This window comes from Elephantulus edwardii, unplaced genomic scaffold (assembly GCF_000299155.1).
Source record: "Elephantulus edwardii isolate Elephantulus edwardi_28Jun2011 unplaced genomic scaffold, EleEdw1.0 scaffold00161, whole genome shotgun sequence".
Lineage (NCBI taxonomy): Eukaryota > Metazoa > Chordata > Mammalia > Macroscelidea > Macroscelididae > Elephantulus > Elephantulus edwardii.
In genome coordinates this window covers 5,810,822-5,836,469 of record NW_006399911.1, presented here as the reverse complement: position 1 = coordinate 5,836,469, position 25,648 = coordinate 5,810,822, and the positions used below count along the sequence as shown (strand labels likewise).

Genomic DNA, 25,648 nt, shown 5'->3' with positions numbered 1-25,648 from the left:
TGCCTGTTTTGATCTTTTCTTTCTTCTCTGCTTTGTGGTAACTTTTTGCTTTCTTCATGAATGATGTCCTTTATGTCATTCCACAGCTCGTCTGGTCATTAGTCATTAGTGTTCAATGCATCAAGTCTTTTCTTAAGATGGCATTTCCATACACCCAGGCTCCTGTTGTGAACTTGTTTCCATCTTTGTCACCTTTAATTTAAACCTGCATATGAGTAGTTGGTGGTCTGTTCTACAATCTGCACCTGGACTGGTTTTGATTGCTTACATTGAGCTTCTTAATCATCACTTTCCACATATGTAGTCTGTCTGACGCCTCTGTAGTCCAGCAGGAGAGATCCATGTGTATAGTCGCTATTTATGGCAGGTTTTTAAATGTGTTTACAATGAATAAACCATTCATTGTATATAATTCTATGTATCAAAATGAAAAGAAGCCAAAACCAGGGGGGAAGAATGCTGAGGTAAGAGCTGAACAGAAGATTTCAAAGGAAGACAAAGCAAAGTATTAAAATGAAAAGTGCAAGACGCTGGAGTTAGAAAACCAAAAGGGAAAAACACACTCAGCATTTCTCAATCTGAATGAGCTGAAGAACACATTCAGGCCCAAATTTGCATACTGAAGGATTCTGCAGGCAAAGTCTTTTTTTTTTTCTATAATTATATTTTATTAATTTTCATAAACATTTACAGAGATTTTGGGCTTCCACTCATTCATTGTTGCACTATTCTCTCTACCCTCCTCCCAGTTTGTTCTTGTCCAAATGCCACAGTGCTTGTCAAAGCCAGTTCTGATTAATCTTCTTTGTCAGTGTATCCTTTGCCATTCCCTATCACTCCTCCCTGAGAGAGACTTCACCCTGAGTCATAAGGAAAAGGGGATGGCGTATTCTCTTAGCTACTTCCTGCTGAAAAGGGACGCTGTGGGTTTCAGGGTGAAGATCTTCTCTCACTACTCTAAAGGGCCCCTTTGGCAGTAGGAAACACATAGACTATTATGGAGATTGATTTTGGAATTTAGATGCACTCTTATTGATTGTGCTTGGCTGTACATGTACATATCCTTCAAGATGTATCATGGGGGTGTTGCAACCTAGAAGACACAAATTTGACTAACAAGTTATAAGTACATGAGTCCAAAAATTATGGAAAAGTAAAAGAAAAGATTCTTCATTGTTTTACAAACACTCCCCCAGGTCCCCTCCACCATGCAGCCCTCGCTCTAGTCTCCTGTGATGACAGAAACACCCAGTTACATCTCTCTTTTAGACGGTTCTCTCCCTCCTCTGCTTCAGTGCAGTATACATTATTGAACCCATCTTATTCAGTGTCTCCCTAACCCCAAGGACAGTCCCATTCTACAACAGTGGCATCATGTAATATTTGTCCTTTTGTGACTGGGATATTTCACTCAGCATAATGTTCTCCAGAGTCAACCATTTTGAATAATATTGCATGAGTTCCTTGTTTTTTAATGCAGCATAGTATTCCATTGTGCGAATATACCACAGCTTCTCTAGTGCAGGCAAAGTCTTGAATGATGCAGGAAGCATCAAAAGAAGATGGGAGGAATATACAAAATTTCTGTGCCCAAAAGAATTGTTCTACACTCAAACATTTGAGGAAGTAGCATAAGAACAAGATCATATAGACTGAAGGGAGAGGTCTAAGCTACAGTGATGGTATTGGGGGGGGAAAAATAAGGCCCCAGGGATTGATGAACTATGAATTGAGGTGCTTTAGGAAGTAGGAGCAACCCTGGACATGCTCCCTAGTCCATGCCAACAAGTATGGAAGACTTCTGCCTAACTAATTGACTGGAATTTGTTCCAATTCCCCCAAAAAATGACCTAATGGACTATGGAAGTCATAAGATAGTATAATTAATAGCATTAATGCAAAAACTTATTTTGCATGCAAGCAAAATAGTTCTGAAGATAGTTTAAAAACAAGTGGAAAAGTATAGCAACAAAATCTGCCAGAAATTCAAACTAGAGTCAGAAGAGTTTGTAGCAGAAAGGATATCACTGATAATTGTCAGATGATTCTTGAAAGCAAATAATACAAGAAAGATGTTTGATTGTGTTCCATTGATTAGAAAAGGCATTTAACTATGTTGATCATAACAAGTTATGGCTAACATTGAGAAGAGTGGGAATCTTAGAACACGTAATTACACTAATATGAAACCTGTACACAGACTAAGAAGTAGTTGTCCAAACAGAAAAAAGGACCACTGCGTGGTTTAAAATCAGGAAATGTATGTGTCAGGGATGTATCCTTTCTCCTATTTAATCTGTATGCTGAGCAAATACCATGAAATGCTGTAGGTGAAAAAGAATGTGGCATCAGAATTGAAGGAAGACTCATCAACAACCTGCATTATGCAGATGACACAATCTTGCTTGGAGAAAGTGAAGAAGACTTGAAGTACTTACTATGGAATATCAAAGACTAAAGCCTAAAAAAAAAAGACTAAAGACTTCAATATAAATTAGACCTCAATATCAAGAAAATAAAAATCTCCACTACGGGACCAATAACTAACATTAGGATTGATGGAGAAAAGAGTAAAATTGTCAGCAGTTTCATTTTACTAGGATCTGTAGTCAAAACCCATGGGAACAGCAGTCAGGAAATCAAATGAAATGTTACATTGGGGGAAATCTGCTGTCAAGGACCTCTTCAAGGTTCTGAAGTATAAGGATATAAGTTTAAAGTTTACTCTAGTCTTTTGACCCATGGTTTGTTCCAAACCGTGGTATCTTCCCTTGCTTCCTGTGCATCTGAAAGCTGGACAATGTATAAAAAATAAAAAAAAAAAAGGATAGAGACCTTCATGTGGTGACAGTGAGGAGTATTGACTGCCATGGACTGCCAACAGAACAAACAAATCTGTCACAAAAAGAGATATAACCAGAGTGTCTCTTAGAGGCAAAGATGGGGAAACTTGATGGCACTAATTTTGGCCATATCTGCAGAAGGAACCAGTCCTTGGAGACATCTTACTGGGAAAGTAGAAGGTCGGAGAAAGAAAGATGCTCAACACGGTGAACTGACACAGTGACCACTACACTGGGCTTGAGAATGACAGAGATTGTGAGGTTGGCGCAGGACGGGGCTAGCTTCAGATCTGTTGTACAGAGAGTTGCTGTGAGTCGTTGCCAACTTGATGGCACATAACAACAACAGCAGCCGCCAGCAGTGCGGCCTTAGGAAAGCCATCTTACCTCTTAAAAAAACCCCTCATTGCCATCGAGTTGGAACCAGCTCATAGCTGACCTTCCAGTGGGCTTTTTTGAGGTTGTAAGTCCTATGGGGAGAAATGGTTCATCTTTCTCCTGAGGAGCCACTGGTGTATTTGGACCCCTGGAGAAGTGTGGCATCTGTGTTAGCAGGGCAACTACTTACGGACTATGGAATCAACCCAACTGCATTGAATGAATGGCTTCTATAAAGTCCACCTCTGCTCTACATCTCCTACTCATCCATCAAGAACACAGAGAACCACTCGAGTTCCAACCCCCCTTTCCAGACCTCACTTTTCTCATCAGTAAAATAGAGAAAATAATAGTCCCCTCTCAAGGGTCATTGTGAGGCTGCAATGAGTTTCTATGTTGCACGTTCAGAGCAGTATCTGACCAGAGAAGTGCTTACTGCTCCAGCCCTGGCTGTTAATGCCTAGCTCTGTACCAAGCATGGTGCTGGGTTATTTTCCATAAATTCTCTCAATCGGTCTTCACAGAGACCCTGTGAGGCAGGCATTATTGATGTGCTTTACAAAGGAGAGGGCTATTTCTGGTTCCTCTGTGAAATGCCAAGCCCCTTTCCCATGAGATGTTCCAATTCCGTCTCCCTGCATCCTTCACACTGTGGAGGCCAGCCAGACACTCAGGGGAATCAAAGTCCTCCTGGGACTTTAAAGAGGAGATAAATTTGTATCCCAGCAGAGCCCATGATGTGTCTGCTTTTAGTTAGAGGAAAGGGATCCAACTCACCCTCACCATCCCACATGCAGCCAATGATAGACACGCTGTGTGAATTTTTAAAGCCAGACAGTTTGGCAATGAGGAGTTGAGTAGGTGCAGTGATGAAACAGGTGATCCATCTGAGTGAAGAGACTGTTTTGGGAATGTGGGGGAAATAAGACCCACAGATGCAGGCAGACACCCTGCCTGCATTGGAGGCCAGCAGAAGGCTTTATGGGCAGTCACCAGGGTCACCATCTCACAGCCAGAGTTGTCACCTGAGGGCAGGAACATAGACAATTCCCTTCAGCTGTACTTCTCCTCTCAAGTCTTCCATTGTGGTCTAGTGGTAAGGAGTTGTGCTGCCAACCCAAAGGCACATGGTTCAAATCCACCAGCTGCTCTGTGGGAGAAAGATGGGCATTCTTCTGTGTGATTTATAGCCTCTGAAAACCTGCTGGGCTGATGAGTTCCAATTCTATAGCACTTAACAGCAGCAGCAGCAGCAGCAGCAACAATAACAAGAAGTCTTAGTTTTGCAAATTTTTCTGAGTAAAATGAGCCAAAAACTTCTCTGGTTTGGTTTTTCTGTTACCGGAGCCTGATGTTGCTCAGGAAAGGGCATGCAACAGAAAGCTCACGGTCACCACCATGCAAATGCTATGGGGAAGGCGGGCTCATTTCACACAGCCAGCAGCCTCCTCTGAAGGAAGACAATGGTATTTCCACCCTGGATATGTGCAGACAGGGTTTCATCCAGGGCCTAGAGGTAATGAAGTACCTGGAGGAGAAAGGGGGTCTGTCCTTGTTGGCGATACACTATAATGTATGGCAGCCCATCTCCCTACATCTCTGCACACGTCCACATGGGTCCAGGTGGCTGTGGCTGTGAATGGGTCCCTCCGTGGCATGCGGGTGAGCAGGAGTGCACCAGGTGAGTTGCAAAAGCTCATAGCTCTTAGTGCACCCAGCACGTGTGGTTTCATTGCATCTCTAAGCCCCTGTGAGGGGGCCCAAGGCCCAGAGACACACAGAGGCCCAGGAAGCCGCTCACACAGAGCTGTAACTTGCCTGCCTCTCCCTGCACATGCTGCGAACCCATCTGTGCCGCTGGGGAACACAACTTCACAGCCAACAGCCATGGCGCCTTCTCCATGCCAGGCGAGAACTGAGGTGGTTAGCACACACTCTCATTCCCACCCCTACCCCCCAGTGTTGTGTATGGTGTTAGGATTATCCGCATTTTACAGGTGAGGAAATTGAGACTCAGAGGGTTTAAGTAAAGTTAGCAGTGCATATGCAAAGGAATAAGGAAGGATTTTTTAAGGAAGAGAAATCCATTTCCTTTTATTGGGGTGTGAGTACCCTGGCCCCAGCTTAGAAATTCTGAGGCGCTTTGCAGCAGTCCTCTCCGTGGAAGCTGATGCTGGACTCTAGCCAGGTCTGCACTCGGGGGGCTGGCCCCTGATGGTCATGCCTCCTCCCAGAAGGCTGACTGCTGCAGCCGATAAAGATGCTCCAGGAAAAAGATCTTAGCCAGCTCTTCTGCAACCCAGTTTCTGTCACTGTAGTGTTGTCTCGTCTATATAAATGGCTCTGCTAATTTTCTACTGCAGAATGCCAGAGGGAGGGAGGAGGCAGAGAGTGCTTTATTCATGCCTGCTGGGGGCCTTGCTAATGGGCTTCATCTCTGGCCTCCCTGCCCATTCTCCTTGGCAGACCAGGGATCTCTGGAATGCTGATGTTGGGCCAGGCCACGACCCTGTGCATATCTAATATCAGGTCTCTGACACACAAAAGCTTGGACACTCTTAGCTGCCTGTAAGACTCTGCATGTGCTGCTGCTTGAGAGCGGGTCTCACACACATCCCATCCTCGCTTCATCAGTGTGTTCTAGAAACAGTGATCTCCTCCAGCCCTGGAATTGTTGTTGTGTACTGCCAAGTTGGAACATACCCATAGCTGACCCTCTAGTGAGTTTCCAGAGGCAGGAAATAGCCCACGAGGAGATTGCCCATCTTTCTCCCATAGTGTAGCTGGCAGATTTGAACCATGTGCCTTTGGGTTGGCAGCTCATCTCCTTATCACTCCAGTCCTGGAGAGGTGTTGTTATTAGCTGTCCTCAAGCTGATCCGCATGCATGGTGATCTGTGTACAACGGAATAAAATGTTGCCTGGCCCTGTGCTGTCCTCGTGAGTTCAAGTGGGCTTGAGTCCATGGTCACAGCCTCTGTGCATTCTATGAGCCCTCCCGCCAGGGAGGCTCACTGTCCAGTGTTCTGTTGGACAGTGTTCTGTTATGATCTGTAGCAGATCTCCAGGCTTTTTCTCCTGGTCTTAGTCTGGAAGTTCTACTAAAGGCTGCCCACCATTGGTGACCATGTTGCTTCCAGCATCACAGCAACTTGTAAGCCCCTCAGTACAACAACCTGACAGAGGGTGGTGGGGTCCTGGACTAGCTCCGTTGCCCAGTTCAAGGCACGATTCCGGCACTTCTCATTGTTTAGTCTGGGCTGCGCCTCCCAGCCTCTGGTTCTGCCTCAGCCACCTTCCCTGTGTGCGTGCACCTCTCACAGTAGACAAGCCCATCATCTACCCGTGAGACTGGATGCTGTGGGAGAGCAAGGGAAATGTGGTTTGTCATCCCGTGCTCAGGACATGACCTGCAAGAAGCTCAGAGTTGCTCTATCCAGACCATCTCAGTGGAGGGATGCCAAGATTCACTGCCCCCACTGCCTTTAAGGACTGTGGCTTCCTTGCTGGGTGACAACCAGGGTCCCGCAGCCCAGCACTGTTGGGACACTTCCAGGTCACATGTGGTCAAGAAGGAATCAGATCAAATGTCTGGCTTGGCTTTGCTCTGTGCCCTGACTGTCCCACTCCATGCACAATTACTGTTCTCAGAGCAGAAATGCAGTCCCAGTGGTCTGTAAAACCTGCCATTTCATAGGTTCCAAGGGAGAGGGGACCAGGGGAAATCACATCAGAAGAAGTAGGGTCCACGAAGCTCCTGAATAGGGAAACAAGGAGAAACCCACTCAGTACCTCAGAAGCTTATTCTCAGAATGAAGCTGGGTGTCCAGGTGTGGAGCTGAAAGCTCCTGGCCTGGATATGTGCTGGGTCTGAGCCTCAGGGTGACCAAGTGGCCTCACCTGTGCAGAGGTGGCAGCAGCAGAGGGAGGCAGACTGCTGGTGGGCATCCTTCCAAAACGAATGATGTCATTTGCTCCTCAATCCTTTATGTCTGTAATCTGTGCTTATCCCAGCCTCCCCTGGAGAGAAACAGTACCAGTGTGACTGCAAGATGGCACATCAGAATCACTTTGTCCACCTACAATCAGGAGACGATAAAATAGATAAATGGGACCTTCTAAGAATCAAATCGCTATGCACATCTAAAAACTTCTCCAATAGGGTAAAAAGGGAAACCACAGACTGGGAAAAAATATTTTGTAATGACATGTCAGATAAGGGAATTTATCTAGAATTTATAAAGTACTTGAGCACCATAAGATAAAGGTCAACAACTCAATTGCAAAATGGGCACAGGATATGAACAGACACTTCACCAAAGAAGACATTCAGATGGCCAACAAACATATGAAGAAATGTTCAAAATCCCTAGCTCTTAGAGAGATGCAAATCAAAACAACTATGAGATATCATCTCACCCCATTTAGAATAGCAAAATTTAACAGAACAGCAAGCAACAACTGCTGGTGAGGTGTGGAGAAACTAGAACCCTTATTCACTGTTAGTGGGAGTGTAAAATGGTGAAACCACTATGGAAGGCTGTATGACACTTTCTCAAAAAGTTGCAAATGGAGATACCATTTGACCCAGCAATTCCACTACTAGAAATATACCCCAAAGAAACCATAACTGCCACCCAAGCAGATATATGCACACCCATGTTTATTGCTGTTTTGTTCACAATAGCAAAGAGTTGGAAACAACCCAAGTGTCCATCAACAAACGAATGGATAGAGAAGCTATGGTACATTCATGCAATGGACTACTATGCTGCATTGAAAAACAAGAAACTCATGAATTATTATATAAAATGGGTGACCCTGGAGGACATTATGCTGAGTGAATATCTCAATAACAAAAAGACAAATATGGCATAATGCCACTGTTATAACAATAGGACTGACATGGGGGCTTTGGGGAAACTAAGAAAAGGGGATAAATCATCTACACAACATTGAAACAGATGAGGGAGAGAACTGTATAGAGGAATATATAATGAGGTATTGTTGGCATGACAAGAGTCCAGAATAAGAGCCGTATAGTAAAGTGGTCTGGGGGGGGGGCAACTGTATAACAATGAAAGAACTTTTTTCTCAAAGATAAAAGCAACTTGGGGGGGGAGAGGGGACAGAGAAGAAAATGTGCAACAATGAATGATTGTAAACCCAAGTTCTTTATGAACTTTCATTAAAATCTAATTAAAAAAAAAACTAATTAAAAGAGATTAAATTGCTATGACTATCCCTCATCAGAGCAGCTTTGCCAGTTGCCCTCTCTGGATTTGGGACAGAACAGTGCCTCCCACCTTTGGCTTCTGATGAGAATAACGGGAGCTTTTCCAACTCCAGGGACCCAGGATTCTGTCAGAGCCAATGAAATCAGATCTTCTGGAAGCAGGTCCAATGTTTCAAAGCTCTGGGTGCCTGCAACACATAGCTGAGGGTTGGAATGTGAGACCTTCCATACAGTGTGAGGCCATTTCTGTGCACATGCCACTACCTGGTACAGTAGCAATGCCCAGTGCTATCATCTGGGATCTTAAATGTCCTCTTGGGTGAGGCCACTGGCCTTGGAGAGCAGCTGGCTTCTGTGTGACCCAATCTGTCACTCTTCAGTCCCCATGATTGTAGCTGCATTAGCAAAGCAGACTCAATGCTCCCCCACAACTTTGAGAGTCCCTGAGGTACCCCTTCTAGAAGTGGAGCCTTTCTTTCCCTTCTGGAAGGATGAAAGTGAGGACAATTTTGTGTTGTCCTCTGTGTTCCTCTGGAGCTGAGGGAAGCACAGGAAAGGCAGCCACAAGGATGAGTTCAAGTCTAGGCTTGAAGAGTGTCTAAAAGTCATAGTCTCATGACTCCTCCCAGTCTATCAGACAAGTAAAGCTGGTCTCTTTTGATTTCGAGTTTTGTTCCACATTGTTACCCCACTCTGTCTAAGGCCTTCTGATGTGATCCCTTGCAGAGCCGTCAGTGCTTGCCGGGCACCATCTAGTTTCTACCCTTCACTAACTTGCTGAGTGACTTGGACCATTTCTAAAACTTCTCTGGTTTCACTGTGACCTGAAATACAAAAGTCAAGTCCATCATAGAGGTTGCTGTGTGGGTTAGATCTTAAGTTATTAGGAAGTGCTCACATAGTAAGTGCTCAATAAAGTAGTGGCTATGGCTGTCCTCCTCTTCCTCATGGCCTCTGGCAGAGTCTGGCTAGCCTTCAGCATTTGCTCCTTCCTGAAGGGACTCTATGCCCCCACCACCTCTCAAGATCCTACTGCTAAGAATACAAGTCTTTTGAAGATTGAATATCTAAGTGCCCTCTCATTGGCCCCACCACAGCTAGGCTGACATAGTGGAGAAGGGGACTTGGCTAGTGGAGAAGCAGCGATGCACTGTGGAATGAGTTGCTGTGGGCGTCTTTCCACAGTGGCCAAGCTCCTGGGTCAGGAGCCATAAGAAGCTCTTAGTGTGGCCTCTGCCCTATTTCTTTGTGTTTGAAAACCATATAATTACCATCCTTTCTTTCCTTCTTTTTGCCTCCCTTTATCCTTCCATTCTTTCTTTGTTCAAACAACATTTACAAGTATGTATACCAGAAGATCAAAACAGTGCTAGTCACTGAAGCAGGGGGGCGGGGGGCCAAAAAGAAGTGTCTTTGCTTGCCCTCAAGAAGGTTAGACTTCAGTGAGGGATGCAGAGTGCAATAGTAGCACCTGCTCTTACAGAAGTATTTACAAGCTGTAGAAGCCCAAGCGTTCTGGTAGTCTGTAGAGAGTTGGGCAGCTAACCCAGAGGCAGTGCTTCTCTGGTGGTTCAAATCCACCAGAGGCTTCTAGGGGAGGAAATGGGCAGTCTCCTCTTATGTGATGTAGAGCCTTCTGTGTGAGGAACAGTGTCCTGCAGGTCAGCTATGGGGCGGTTCTAACTCAACAGCAGTGAGAATGTATAGAAGCCCAGGGCTCTGTGGTGGCACGGTCTGTAGCATGTTGCACTGTTAACAAAAAGGCCATGAGTCACCAGCAGTTCAAGTCCACTGGCTCTTCCACAGAAGAAAACTGGCACATCTCCTGCCGTTACTATTTATAGTCTCAGAAACGCGATGGGGAGGACTGCTGTCAGTAGGAAGGGACTTGACAACAGTGAGTTTGATCAAGTATAGAAGGCCAGAGGAAAGGAGAGACTTTCATAGATTTTTTTTAACGCCTGGTAAATCTTCTCAAAGGAGAGAAACCTTACCTCTAGTTCTTGAAGGAAGAGTTGGATTTGCCAGATGGAGAAAGTGGGGGGTGGGGGGCTGGCGGGGAGGAAGACACACATCCCAGTACCTTGTGGGAGAATAAATCTAGAAGTAAAATTATTTTATGCAAAAATGGAAAAAACTGTATGTGAGTTGGGATTCTTCTGGTGGCATGTGACAGAAACCCCAGCTGATCTCAGCCCAGAAAAAGAGAGAAAGGGTGAAGAATGTGGAATTCAGGCCCAGAAGAATACAGGGCTCCATCCAGCACACACCAGGACTGGTAGTGCCCCATTTCCTGGCCTTACCTGGCCCTGTGGTGTGGATCAGCTCAGCTTCCACAGGGTGGCGGGACTGCTGGAACCTCCCAGCCCCACAGTCATGGGCACATGTCTGGTGGGGAAATGCAGATGCCTTCTCTTGGCTGTTTGATGTGCTGGTTAGCTTGGCCACACTCTGACCCAGTCCCTGCAGCCAAGGAACTGGGCCATGCAGATTGGCTCAGCCCAGGTTTTCTGGGCAGCCACAGTGGAGGAAGCTGGTCATCTTTCATCCAGCGCTCCTAACTGTGCTTGTGGTATCCTCACAGATACCCAGGAGGGAGATTGCTATCACTGTTTTATGGGTGAAGAAATGAAGCTTGCTGGGCCTGGGTGTTCTGCCTGAGCCTGCACAGGCAGGGCTAGCATTGAATCTCCCATCTGTCACTCGGAAACCCATTGCCATCAAGTCAGCAACTCATAGTGGCCCCTGCATGTGTCAGAGCAGAACTGTGCTGCTGAAGGTTTTCAGTGGAGCATAATTTTTTTTAATTTGCCAGACCTTTTTTCCTAGGTCCCTCTGGGTAGACTCAAACTGCCAGCCTTTGGGTTAGCAGCTGACTGATTTAGTCATTTGCGCCACCCAGGGTCTTCATGAACCAGAGGTCTAGTAACAGTGAGCCCCTCTTGTTTAACAAGCATATAGACCACATTTATGTTGGTAACTTGGTACTGGTGTTATGAAAATGACTGTCATCTCAGTGGCTCATCCCTTTCCTAACCAAGACCCCCTTCTCGCCTCTTCCAGGGCCCTGGTCTTTGTTTCCCATGGAGCCGGGGAGCACTGTGGCCGCTATGAGGAACTGGCTCAGATGCTGACAGGCCTGGGGCTGCTGGTGTTTGCCCATGACCATGGTAAGTGGCTCAGGGCATGGGTGGTGGCAATCTCACAGCCTCGCTGGGTCTGGCCATGTGGAGAGTTCCTCGTGAGCTGCTTCACCTACTTCCTTCTCCGTTAATAGTTTTCCAATTCCTGTTGTGAAACTGAGACATGACCTTCTCAACTGGAGATTCTAAGTGTGTGAGGGGGAAGGAGAGTGGGTGGAAATAGAGAAGAATGTAAACAAGAAGTCGGTCGACCAGAGTTTCTGTTGAGTCTGGGATTGGACTGAGACTGATGGGAAATCTCAATTAGGACAAACCAAGTTGGGATGTGTTTATGTAAGACCTTGCCCTGGGTCAAGTGATAATCTCATACATTTTGTAAATCACTTTCTGTAGAAAATGGGCCCAGCTTTTCTCCCAGAGGACTTCAAATGGATGTGATGTAGTTGGTTCAAGTACAATTGAAACCCCAGTTTAACCACAAGAGGTTTACAAAGAATTTCAAAGTAAGCAAATAGTAAAAGTCTCAAAAGGCCATGTTGGTGACCTCAAAGACACACACGCGTGTGCTCTTTCACACACACACACACACACACACACACACACATTCAGATACACACCCTGTCACACTTGCACACACTCACACATGCAGATGCACACTCACGTGCATCCCTCGGCCACATAGAAGTTTTCACTTGGTTCTTTGCCACATAACACAATCCATAGTCACCATCAAAATGCAGTATTTATGGCCCAAGTCAGTAAGCAGTTTCTTAATTGCTTTTGTGGCATTCTGTATGGTTGGTAAGATTACCAGTTTAGATAGTTCTTTGCCTCTGGGGCTAAAATTACAAGTTCCTTGTGACTGGAAAATGATTTCTCCAAAGCTACAATGTAGAATTCTATTCACCCTGACCTGAATCCAGAAGTGTACTCTTGTTATATCTGATTTGAAAATAGGTAGTTAAGTGACAGGCTGGGCAGAGGGCCAGGGGTGCAGGGAGAGGGACAGGTGTGGGTGCCCTGTGACTGCAGAGATACCTATGAAGGAGAGGCACTCTTGTTAGCCATCTCATATGCAATTACCTACATATTTGGTTTCCTTCTACCAAGAGCTTGAGACTGTGGACCAGATCTTCCTTCACATGGTTGTGATGTTCTCTTGTGCTTTGCAAATGGTTGAGGTAATTAATGATCAGAAGACTGAGGAATACTGTCTGAGGATTATCCTGGCTTTAACTTCGGTGATTGTATCATTGCTAATATTGGCACTTTCTGTTCTGTGTAAAGGCACTTAAGAGAGGTGTGATTTTTTTTTTTTGGTATTATATTTATCATCATTAAAAATTGCTGCAGTTACCATCACTATGGTCTAGCTGGGAGGGGAGGGAGGGAACTCATGAAAGAAAGCACTTTTTATATCATGCAAATGCTATAGAACTTTAGCTAGAATTCTAGCCAAATATCTGTTTTCTCTCAGTGTCACAATCACCATTTTATCGGTAATCTTGGTCAAATATGTAGGATTAAGCCAACGCTATAACATCTCTTTTGCCTAACTGTGACACTCAGACACATAATAAAAAAGAAGTCTCATTTTTAGAATAAAAGGAAACAAGAAACAGCCCATTTACCATCAGAGCAATACCTAAACATGTGGCCTAGTTCTTTGTGACTTTCTAAGTAGAAAGAGAAAAAGGGGGTTGTGTTAAATTCCTTGATTTATTGACTTCTGCTGACATGTTGGAAATTTCTCTGGCAAGTGCCTGAAGGCAGTATTTTATTGAAGAAATGAGCTCACCTGAATGTGTGTGTGACTTTTGTTGTCTGGAGGGAAATGTGTATGGCTGATTTAGGAGGAAGAAGGATGAGTCTTCTGTGGGTGGAGGGGCAGAACATCAGGTTTGGGATCTTCACCATATTTCCGTCTGGCTGAAAAACGTGTAAGTATCTAGCAAAGGAGAAGTTTGAACCTAGTTGTTCTGGGGCAAAGCCTGTATATTCACATCTTTCCACTGCACTCAAGCCTCAGGGCATGAAAACACATACCTCATCCTTTCCAAGATGATATTGTTTTTGTGTGCTGTCGAGTTGGAACTGACCCGTAGCTGATGCCTCCAGCTGATTTTCAGCGGCTGCAAATCACATGGGAGGAGATAGCCCAACCTCCTCCTGAAAAGCATTTGGTGGATTTGAACCATTCACCTTTGGATTGACAGCACGATGCCTTACCACTAAGCCACCAGCCTTTCCAACTTAACTTTGACATTTAAAGAAAGCAAATTTGAGGAATGTTTGTGTTTTGGGTGTGATTTGAAGTCCATTAAGGATTGCTCACATGAGGCTGGAGAAAACTAACTGCCCAGGACCCGTGTCCACTCTTTTCAACTGGAAATTGCCATCCTTGTGTGTTTTCTGCTGTGTGAACAGCAGCTGTTCATCCTGGGTAGCCATGGATTTCCCCGGCCGCCCCGTGGACAGTACTCACCGCTATGCTATGCCACCTTACAGATCTGGTGTCAAGTGTCACCATCCCACCTACCGGGTGGGCCAGCTGATACTGTCATATCCTGAGATCTGATTATGAGGCTGTGCACGCCGAGTGCCTGGCTGTGTGGTCCCTCCTAGACCTGTTTCAGAAAGCGAAGGTCTGATCACCTGGTATATTGTTTCCCAAAGCAGAGTTGCTGTTATGTGCGGTTAAGTTGGAACCAACATATAACTGACCCTCCAGCAGGCTTTCAGAGACAATATATCATGTTAGAGGAGAGTGCCCATCTTTCTTTCGCAGAGTGGCTGGTGGCTTCGAACCACTAAGCCTTCGGGATCTCCTTTGCCCAAGTGCAGACAGCCCCAAGGTTATGAGGAAGGCATTACAATGCCCCATAGAGCCAGGCTCTATGAACACTGGGTGTGTCCAGCTCTTGGTGGGTCATTCAGTGAATCTCTAAAAGATCATACTGTGTCTGTCAGAAAGACATGAACTCAAGAGGCAAAAGTGCTGGGTTCTCCTTGTTCACTGGTGTTAGCAATGTAAAATGGTGCAACCACTATGGAAGGCAGTATGGCGCTTTCTCAAAAAGTTGCAAATAGAAGTACCATTTGACCCAGCGATTCTACCACTGGAAATATACCCTAAAGAAACCAGAACTGCCACCCATGCAGATATATGCTCACTCATGTTTATCGTGGCTTTGTTCACATAGCAAAGAGGTGGAAACAACTCAAGTGCCCATCAACAAAGGAATGGATAGAGAAGCTGTGGTATATCCACACAATGGAATACTATGCTGCATTGAAAAACAAGGAACTCATTAATATACAAAATGGGTGACCCTGGAGGACATTATGCTGAGTGAAATATTTTAGTCACAAAAGGACATAGTGCCACTGTTGTAAAATGAGACTGAAATCAAAGTTGGGGGAAAACCAAGAGGGGATAAAATATACTGCATTGAAACAGATGAGGGAGAGAACTGTTTAGAAGGAATATATGATTAGGTATTATTGTCTTGACAGGAGTCCAGAATGTAAGCTGCATCCTTGGAGTGGACTGGGGCGGGGGTAGGGATTTGTATAACAGTGAAATAATTTTTTATTTTTTTACTTTTCAAAGAGAAAGCGAACTGAGAGGAGGGGTGGGCAGGGAGGAAAGTGTGCAACAATGAATGAATAGAAATCCAAAATCTCTGTAAACTTTCATTAAAATAATAATTTTTACAAGTGCTGCATTCTTGTCCTGGCTTCATCTCACTACTGTGGTCAAAACTCTGGCCTCCTGTGAAGACAGCATGAATGAAGGATAGAGAAATGCCTTACAAAAGACACGCTGTCTGTGGTGATTATATTACTGGTTTCTAGGACAGATACGTCTGCCTCTGATACTAATTACATTACAATATTTCATTGTTTAAAATGAGATCCTGAGAGGCTGTGGACTGGCTGTTTTTCTCAGTGTACCTGGTAGAATGGCTTGTACTGAGTGGTGCTTAACAACGACCTAATTAAACTTTATTTTCTATCATAATCTTAGAATGTATAGGGGAGAAAAATTGACCCAGGGACTAAGAGCAGGTTGTGAGGATTCTGACTCCTGCCGTGTGTTGAAGGTCCCTCTATGCCAAGTCCTGTAACAGGTATTTGGGGTGCATTCTTTGTTGGTGGCCTGGGGGAAAGAAGTCATGCTGACTATCCTAAGGCACATGGTTTGAATCCACCAGCTGCCTTGTGGGAAAAAGATGGGCAATCTCCTTCCAGGCCATTTAAAGCCACTGAAAAACTGCTAAAAGGTCAGCCAGAAGTTGGTTCTGGTTCAATGAGATGCAACAATAATGAAAAATGAGTATCCTCGTCTCTGTTTAGTAGACAAGAAATCTGAGACTGCATAGCCAAAGATTCTAACCAGGAATACTGATTCCACATCCATTTGTGTTCTACCAACAAACACAGTGCAGTGATGTACGCCGTGAATTTCTATTTCTCCCATGCCACTGGAAGCCAGAACCCAGAGCGCAGGTATCACCCACCATCAGTGAGAACTTAGTCTCTCTTCCTTAGCGTGTGATTCCACCCCTGTGGGCACCAGCCTCGGCCCCACACTCTGAGCAGAAAGAAGAGAGAAACTGCAGAGGGGAAGGAGCAGGGTTCATTTATGCCAGAAAAGCAAACCTCTGCTGGAGACCTTAGCAGATTCCATCTTGCTGGCCAGCGCTGTTTTACATGACTCCCCCCAAGCTTCAAGGAAACCAGGTAAATGTCACTTTCTAATAGGGCATTTGCTGCCCCAGGGGACAAAAAGGAGTTCTATTAGTCGGAAAGAAGTGGAAGATGAACATTACCAGAATTAGTAGTCAACTCTACTCTTGTTACCCACTCTTTCAGGAACACTGTACCTATTTATCCTTTATGTATTTTCTGCATGTAACATAACTGACTCCCAGTGTTTTTTCCTACCTTGTTCATGCTTCTACAGGTTTAAGTGGAAAGGTTATTATTAGCATCATGAATGAACATTGATTAAAGCCCTAATTGCACATAAACTCTGAATTAGCTATTGTACATAGAGACATTTAGCTATTGTCCTGCCTTAGAAATAGTAAGCAGTTCTTTGCTAAGTGCATAGCTTTGCCTTAGTATTTATTATCCTATGTGGAGCTCCAGTGGGATAGCCTGGAACGTGTTGTGTTCCTAACCCAAATGTTGTGTGTCGTTAGTGGTTCAAATCCATAGTGGGCTATTTTGGAGAAAGATGGGCACTCTCCTCTCGTAAAGGACTTACACTCTCAGAAATCTAGTGAATTGAAATAGACGTTGTGGCAGTGAGGTTTTTTAGCATGGCTATTTCTCACTTACCATTAAGGTAGTAAGCTCCTGGCAGACACTAACCATCTTTATGTGTGGGGTGTGTCCATCTTTTCTCTCTCCTGTCACCATTCTCTCACTTTTCTGGGACAGAACAGAGAGTAAAGGCTTCATCAGTGTTGTAAATGAGTGAATAGTTGCTGTCATGTGCCATCTGAACTGACTTGTAGTTGACCCTCCAGCAAGTTTTCAGAGGCAGCAGTTTACATGGGAGGAGACTGTCCATCTTTCTCCCGCAGAGCAGCTGTCAAATTCGAATTGCTTATCTTTACGCAAAGCTGTTCCTTACCCCTAAGCCACCAGCGGGGTTTCCAGTCCAAAAGATATCAGATCCCAGCATTTTAAATATAAATAGTAGAGTAGCCACCACATTAGTGTCTGCCTTAGCAGGGAAACATTAACTCTTAGAACCATCAAGAAGATGGCCACAAGGGAGCTCTGGTGGCCTGGTGGCAAGAAGCTGCACTGCAATCCCAGAGGTAACGCGGTTCAAATCCGCCAGATGCTCTGCTGGAGAAAGAGGGGGCAATCTCCTCCTGTACCAGTCAGATCTGATTTGATGGTACACGCACACAAAATAATAATAAAAATAAAAAAAAAGAAGATGGCCACATGTGATAGGCAAGAGGTGGTGTGTCCAGGGAGCTGGTACGGATGCTGAGTGCCGTGCTGAAACAGAAGGGCCACGGGGTGTCCTGGATCACAGCCTGCATGGGGGTGCGCTGAGGCTTGGCCAGGGACACAGAGGACGCACAGGTCATCTGCAGGGCAGGACGACAGCTGAGTCTCATAGGGTACATGTTGTTGTTGTATACTGTCTATTGAGAACCGAATCATAGCTGATCCCAGTGGGTTTTCAGAGACAGTAAATCATACAGAAGGATTACCTAGAAACTTGCAAAGAGAGAAGAGCATAAAGAGGGACAGAGGATCTCTTTGAAGCAGTAGTTCTCTATCTTGGCTGGTCACTGGACTCATGTGATGAGTTGGAAAAGTACTGTTAGACTGAGTCCCACTCCCAAGACTGATTTCTTTGACCTGCAATGTGGCCTGGCATGGGAGTCTAGCTCTTGGGGAATTTTTATTGGAGTAATATGCATAAGGACCCTTTCTAGCAGATACTCAATACATAGATAGGAGCCACCTCTCATGGTTTAGCTAGGCCCTGATGGATTGATCTTACCCAGAGATGCCTTAGAATGAAGATCTGCTTCTCAAAGCAGGGAGGGACAGGATGGGTATTGGGAAGGACACTCTCTTAGGAAGCACAGGGGTGCACCAGGACAGCTATGGAGGTGCCAGGAGGGAGGACCCAGGGCAGAAGCACAGTGAGGGGGAGGGGGAGCCTGCAGATGGGAAGGAGCTGGCATCAGATCAGGTGGAGACATTAAAGTGGGATTTCTATGACAATCTAAATATAGCACAAGGAAGCCACTGCTGTGCTCCTTGAGCTCCTTGGTTTAACAGCTGCTGGCGGTGACTCATTGGAAACCCCTCGGCCTTCCCTGCATGGAGGACTGGGGGATGTGAGCACAGGAGAGGGGGCGGAGGAGCCAGAGCCTAGCCCTGGTCCTGGCCTGGGTGCATCTCACACCAGAGGCTGATCTGGGAGGCTCATCCCCACAAGTAATTCTCCTAGAAAGCCACCTTCCGACTGTGGACCGTGACAAAGTTAAAAATACATCTTCCAGAGACACTTTCTCTTTATTTACAAAGCCTAAAGGAGCCATCCTCAGCTGATTAACAGTGAATTAATTATCTGCAAATATTTAAGCAAAAGTGTTAGAGGGAGAATTAAAAAAAAAAAGAAGACCCACTCAGCTGTGATGTGTGAGAAGAGGAAGCTTTGAAGGAATGTGTGTGGGTGGCAGTTATGCGTGTTAATCTTTGGGGGGTGGGCCTTCTCCCATCAAAAGAAGAGGCTATTTAGGAACTTCATGGGGAAAGGGATAATCTGTGTGTGTTTTTGTGCAGGAGGGATGGATTTGAGTCCAGGTCCCTTGCTGAACAAATGGTAAAATAGGTTGCCATCAATCATAGTTGTACACTTTTTGTGGGGGATGTTTGGAGCTGTATTAGCAGTTTTTCTTGCCTTGGTAAATATGAGTGAAAACAATGGAGTTGCCCTGCAGCTTCAAGAGCTCATGGGAGCCTCATTCTGAGAATGGCTGCAAAGAACTTACCGTTGAGGTGAAATAAGCAGAGTGGAGGAATTGTGCACCTTCCCAGCCCTGGAGCCCTATGCTGCCCTGTTCCTTCTCCTTCTCTTTCCTGTTCATAGTGAAAGAGCCCTAAACCTTCCGTCTTTGACTTAAATCCGGTTTGTTAGTTTTTTTATTCCATCATTTGCCTCTCGAATGAAATTAAAACCTTCATGAGCCTCGGTTAATGACAGATGGGCCCCTCTTCTCTTTTAATTTGACCTAATTGTTATTAAAAGTAGAAACGATGGAAGCTCTGGTGACTTAGTGGGAGTTTTAGTGACTTAAGGAGCTATGCTGCCAATCTAAAGGTGCATGGTTCAAATCCGCCAACTGCTCCATGGCAGAAAGATGGGCTGTCTTCTCCTGTGCAATTTGTTGCCTCTGAAAACCTGCTGGAGGGTCACCTATGAGTTGGTTCCAACTCCACAGTACATAACAACAACATTATAAGTAATAGTATTGATGTCATGAAGTAACTACGATGGGATATGGTGTGGTAACACGGGTTTTCTGAGTCCAGCGTCATCAGGATTCCCTGGTGGCTGGTTGAAGCAGGACCAGCTCCCTGCACAACTTGATTCACTGGGTCTGCAGAGGCTCAGGACTGCCCACTTCTAGCAGGCCTGCAGGTGACCCTGACGCCCCTGGTCCTGGCGCCACACTTGGGGAACCGCCAGATCATGCAAGTAACAAGTCAAGAGTAACACCCAGCACTTACCAGACTCTCAGTAAGTGACTACAGAATTTGGAAAGCCAGATACTTTAATTACTGAAACTTCTGCCCAAGGATTCCCCTCCCCCTCCAAGGATTTTAAAGGATACTTCCTAAGGGAGGTGAAATTGGGGCAACTGAAAATGGAAAGAGAACACTTCCAGTGAGAAGGAATTTTATTCTTTTATTTTCCATTGTTTACTGAGTGCCCAACTGTGTGCCTGAGGAGACAGTGGTGGTTTGATGGTAGAACACCCTCCTTCCATGAGGGAGACCCAGGTTTGGTTCCCAGCAGTGCACCTCCTGCACCCCTCTGCCCATGTGTCGGTAGTGCTTGTGTGTTACTAGGATGCTAAACAGGTTTCAGTGGAGCTTCTAGACTAAAATAGACTAGGAAGAAAGTCCTGGCAATCTACTTCTAGAAATGAGCCCATGTACACCCTCTGGATCACACTGGGCTGACCTACAACCAATCATGGGGATAGCACAGGACCAGAGTGCTTTTTTATGCTCTACACCAGGTGACAGTGAGTCAGAGACTGACTTGACTGCCACTAACAACGAGTGTGTACTAGAACCACTGTTCTAGGCACATGGAATCCAGGAAAGAACATAGCAAGTGTGGTCTCTGCCCCTAAGGAGACATCATGGGGTGGGAGAAACAAAAAAGAAGCCCTGTATAGTACAGAGAAGAATAGAGTGTGGAGAGTGCGGTAGAGGAGAGAGGCTCAGGGGACATGGTGTTTAATGCTGCCTACTGCGACAAAGGTAGTGGTGGAAGGGGAAAGGGCCAGACAGCGTAAAGGTCCCAAGGAGGGAACTGGCCTGGGCTCCAGGGTCCTGAGGATGGAGTGAAAAGAGATACTGCCAGGGCTGGGCCTGGGCCTGGTATGGAGAAGATGCTGCCTTGGTGCATGGAGTCACTCACACAGGCTCTGAGCAGGACAGCCATGGTCCCATCTCCATTAGTGAGTGACTTCTTTGTCTGGAGGCAGAAAAGGGACTGTAGAGAGAATGTGGAAAATGTGGTTAAGAGTAAGGTGTGGCGACTGGCATGATACTTTGGCTGGGAGAAGGTGGAGGGAGGGAGACACCAGGCCAGAGTTCTCCCAAATCACAAACGTCCATGACATCTATAGGGACAAAGAGGCTTGAACAGAATAGAGAGATTCTTGAGGTAAAATCAGCAAGAGTTGGCAGAAAGAAACAGGAATGATACTAGTAGGACCACTGTGGGCTTAGAATATTCTTGTCATACACAGACAGCATTTGAGTCTCAGAAGTTGACTTCAATCCATGGTTAAATGGACTCACATCCTTGTGCATGGTTTGGGGATTTTTCCACCCAAATCCACATGCCGCAGGCATTACATATGTAAACATTCCTCTGACAGGGCCTCACCAGGCCCTGCTGGCTCAGAGCCCACCTCTATCCACGTCCACTCACTTAGGCCTCTGCTGCCTGCTGGGCCCCCTCCTCCTGCCTGAACAGCACCACCAATCATGAAGATAATAATAGTGCCATTTACTATTCACTGAGCCTGTGTATGATGCTTTTTAGTGTCTTGCATGTCCACACCTTATCTCACTATTTTCTCACCATGAAGCAGGTATTATAAATAATGTCACTTATTTTACAGATGAGGAAATTGAGGCACACAGGGGTTAAGTTACTTGCTCAGGGTCATTGTTGTTGTTTTATGTGTCGTCGAGTCGTTTGCGACTCATAGCGACCCTATGTACAACAGCCCTAAACCGTGCTCTATCCTGTGCCAATCACACTGCCTCTGACACTCCCATCCCAATTATCCCAGTCACTGAATCAATCCACCTCATAGAGGGCCTTCCCCTCCTGCGCTGGCCCTCTACTCTACCCAGCATGATATCCCTCTCTAAAGACCTGTCCCTCCTTACAACATGTCCAAAGTATGTTAGACGAAGCCCCAGAATCCTTGCCTCCAAGGAGTAGCCTTGGTCATAAATCTGCTAATTGGCAGAGCCGGGACTCATTGCTCTTGAGAATTTCACAAATCTAAGATCCAGTCCCAAAAATTTAATTGGTTTGCTTATAATCATTCATATATATATATAATTTTATATATATAATTAATTAATTAATTACTGTTGGTCTATGCCTTATCATCACGCCTTCTCTTCAAGTCTGCATGGAATCTTTCCTATTTCTTCACCCCCCTCCTCCACCCACTAACTTCTGCTATCGTAGTGATTTCCCTCCTTCCCCTTTTCCCCTTCCCTTCTCCTTTTGAATATTTATACATATCTTGCTCAGTTTTCCTTCTGTTTGTATAATAATGATCTTATGCAGTATTTGTCCTTATGTGACTGCATTAGTTCACTCAGCGTAATGCCCTAGGTTCTCCTATGCTATATAGTATTTTATGAAATCATTCATAGTGCTGTATTGTGTTCTTTTGTGGGAATGTGCCACAATTTCCCAGACTATCCATTTGTAGATGGGCATTTAGGCTGTTTCCATTTTCTTGTTCTTGTGAATAACATTACCATGAACATGTTATTGTTGTTATGTGCTGTCGAGTCGCCTGCGACTCATAGTGACTCTCTGTACAACAGCTCTGAAGCCTTCCTTGTCCTATGCCAGTCTCACTGACTCCAACACACCTACCCCGATTGCCCCAGTCACTGTATCAATCCATCTCCGGGGTCTTCCCTTCCGGCACTGTCCCTCCAACGTTCCGAGCATAATGCCCTTCTCCAAGGACTGGTCCCTCCTTACCATGTGCCCAAGGTATGTAAGTCAGAGCTTCAAAATCCTAACCTCCAAGGAGAAACTTGGTTTCACCCTCTCCCAAGATATACTTATTTGTTTTCTTGGTGGTCCATGGTATGGTTAAGACTCTTCTCCAGCACCACAACTCAGAGGCATCAATTCATCTATCATCCATTTGTCTGTTCATGTCTCCATTATGATTTCCTTGGGGTGTATTTCTAGAAGTGGAATTTCTGGATCATATGGGATTTCTATACTCAGCTCTTCTGAGAAATTGCCAAACTGTCTTCCATAATAGTTGCACCATTTTATGATCTTACTAGCCATGCATAAACGTTCCAATCTCTCTGTATACTCTCCAGTATTTCTTGTTCTCCAGGTTGTTTAACTCTGCTACTGCTGCTGGGGTGAGGTGGTATCTCACTATTGTTTTGATTTGCATCTCTCTTCTAGCGATTTTGAGCATTTCTTCATGTGTTTGTTAGTCATCTGAATGTTCTCTTTCGTGAAGAGTCTTTTCATATCTTTGAACCATTTTGTGATTGGGTTATCAGTCTTTTTCTTGTTCACATTCTATGGATTTTTTGGTAAACTTAGTTATGAGACCCTGGTCTGAAATATTGTTGCCAAAAGAAAACCCAAATGTGGTTTTAATTCTTCCCTTTTATAAATAAATGGTCTGTGCTGTGAGCCATGAAATATGGTATTCTGTGTCTGGTCTTTGACAGCAGACAGCTTTGTGCTTGCCACTTAATTCATATGTAACCTTCTGTAAATTTTCTAACCTCTGTTCCTCTTCTTTAACAGTCAGGGGAGGGCTGGCAGGGAGGAAAATGTGCAACAGTGAATGAATGGAAATCCAAGTTCTCGATAAACTTGCATTAAAATCCCAATTTAAAAAATAAAAACCTTCCATAACCTAATTTAAAAAACTAAAATGGGTACAGTGGTGATAATACTCTTCAGTTTTGCTGGGAAATTAAATAAAGCTAGAATCCATTATAAATGTCTATGAATGGTGAGGGTGGTAGGCAGTGGTGGTGATGATGAATGCCGAAAACATGAGCTTTAGAGAAGGCAAAGTATTTCCTAACAAGGCATTTCTTTTCTTTAAGTAATAAACTAAGACTTTGTATTTGAAAGAAAAGAACTCAACAGAAGTCTTTGTCACAAATATTTATGCCACATAGTTTTGCATTCATATTTCCAAGATCCTCCACAATGAACCAGCAAAGCCACTCTCTTCTTTGTGGACACAGTAGAGTCCACATCATGCCTTTCATATAGATTGTTCCCATTCAGCTGAAAAAAGAAATGACGATGGATCAGTTGGGGAATGGCACTGAAATCTACCAGGCACCCTCCAATGCTGAGAAAGTAGGGTGCAAGGAGAGAGGCAATGATATGACACATTCCAAGGAGAAACACAAGATACAAGTAGTTGAAAGGATACAGTCTGTGCATAAAAATATACACAGATGGTAGATACAACAGACACCATGAGAGACCACCCATGACTTGGAGCTCAGTTATTACCTCAGAGGAGCCCCATGGAAACAAGGAAGCAGACATACTTTGAAGAGAAAGTTGTTGTTCTCATATACCACACAGCTGACCCTCCAGTGGGTTTTCAGAGGCTATAAATTGCATGGGAGGAGATTGTTCATCTTTCTCCCGTGGAGCAGTTGGTGGATTAAGAACTGTGAGCCTTTGAGTTGACGACATAACTCCTTACCACTAGGCCACCAGAGCAACCTAGAGAGAAATGAGTGGAACTTAATTAGCCTGGGAGGAGTATATGTAGGGGCACTGGAGAAGAAGGAGCCCAATGTGCCTGGATGAGCAACAGCTGCAGCCCCTCTCGTTCCTCACCCAGCACTGAGACAGGATCACCCAGAGGAAGGTAGCAGATGCTCAGTGTCTGTGCTGCCCTTGTCCACATTCCCAGCCCATGAGGTGGACATTCTTCTAGAAGGGAAACTTTTTTTCCATTCCCTCGGATTAAATAGGCATTTCTGTCTTTTCTGCAGAAAAGACTCCCACCCTCCTCGTTTGACCTCACCTGAGAGGGAACTGTTCAGCTAGAACTGTGGTGGAGGCTTCTCTTTCTCGGTCATTGGGGCCTTCATTTTGATGATGGGAACAGTGACATTTTCACTGTTCTTTTACTTAACTGCTCATTTTTTGTCTTTAAAACCATTCTAAAAGTGGTTGTCATAGAAGGTGCTCTGTGAGCACTGAGTCACTCATATATCAACCAGATACAGTTACTCATCTTAGTTGAAGTGACAAAGCATGTGACTCTTGTGAAGGGTGTCCGTGAGTTTGTAGTCTGAATGCTGATTTAGTATCAGGGCCAGTGGATGATGGGGAAATGCAAGGCCAGCTTTTCTCATTTCAGAGCTGATACAGCTTGATGACTTGCCATCTAGTTCTCTTTCAGAAGGAATTTGCCCCAAGGAAATGTTTATTCATTCAGAATCATTCATATGACTCTTTAGAAGAAAATATTTTTTTCTGTTAAGAAGAAATAGACCTTACTCCACGTCTCAGGAAGCCTCTGAAGTGTTTAAATGAGGCATTTGTGGGAGGAGATTTTTTTAAAAGTCAAGTACTTTTATGTGGGGCTGTATTTTAAAAAGAATAATTCCCGGGAAGGAAACTTCTCAACACTATTTGTTAAAACTGAGAAAAGATGTTTCTGGTTATAAAGTACACGCAGATTGGAGGTGAACTGGTGACATAGACCTCAGGGGCTCAGTGACCTGGCTTCCAGTGCGGCCCTCCACTTAACAGGTAACTAACCCTTCTGTGCCTGGTCTCATTTACAGAGGATGAGAGTTCTTCCAGGCCAGGTATTTAGCTGACTGCCAGCTCACACAGTGAGCTCGGTAATCTTGGTTATGAAGAAGCGACTCTGTATGGGTCTTAGACTTGAGCTTGACAAAGAGAACTCCACCAGTGTAGCTTGCAAAGTTGGAAAGTACGTATGAGTTTACTTACCCCACAGGATCGATTCTAAGAA

At 44.9% G+C, this 25,648-nt stretch overlaps 1 protein-coding gene across 2 annotated transcripts in view; it reads left to right on the top strand.

Moving 5' to 3' along the window:
- The window catches only part of MGLL (monoglyceride lipase), a 146,734-nt gene that overhangs the window by 40,425 nt on the left and 80,661 nt on the right, over positions 1-25,648 (top strand). For both annotated transcript variants that reach the window (XM_006895171.1, XM_006895172.1), the window contains one exon: positions 11,521-11,627. In XM_006895171.1, coding sequence (XP_006895233.1) covers positions 11,521-11,627 — 107 coding nt within the window. The remainder of the gene's footprint in view (positions 1-11,520; positions 11,628-25,648) is intronic.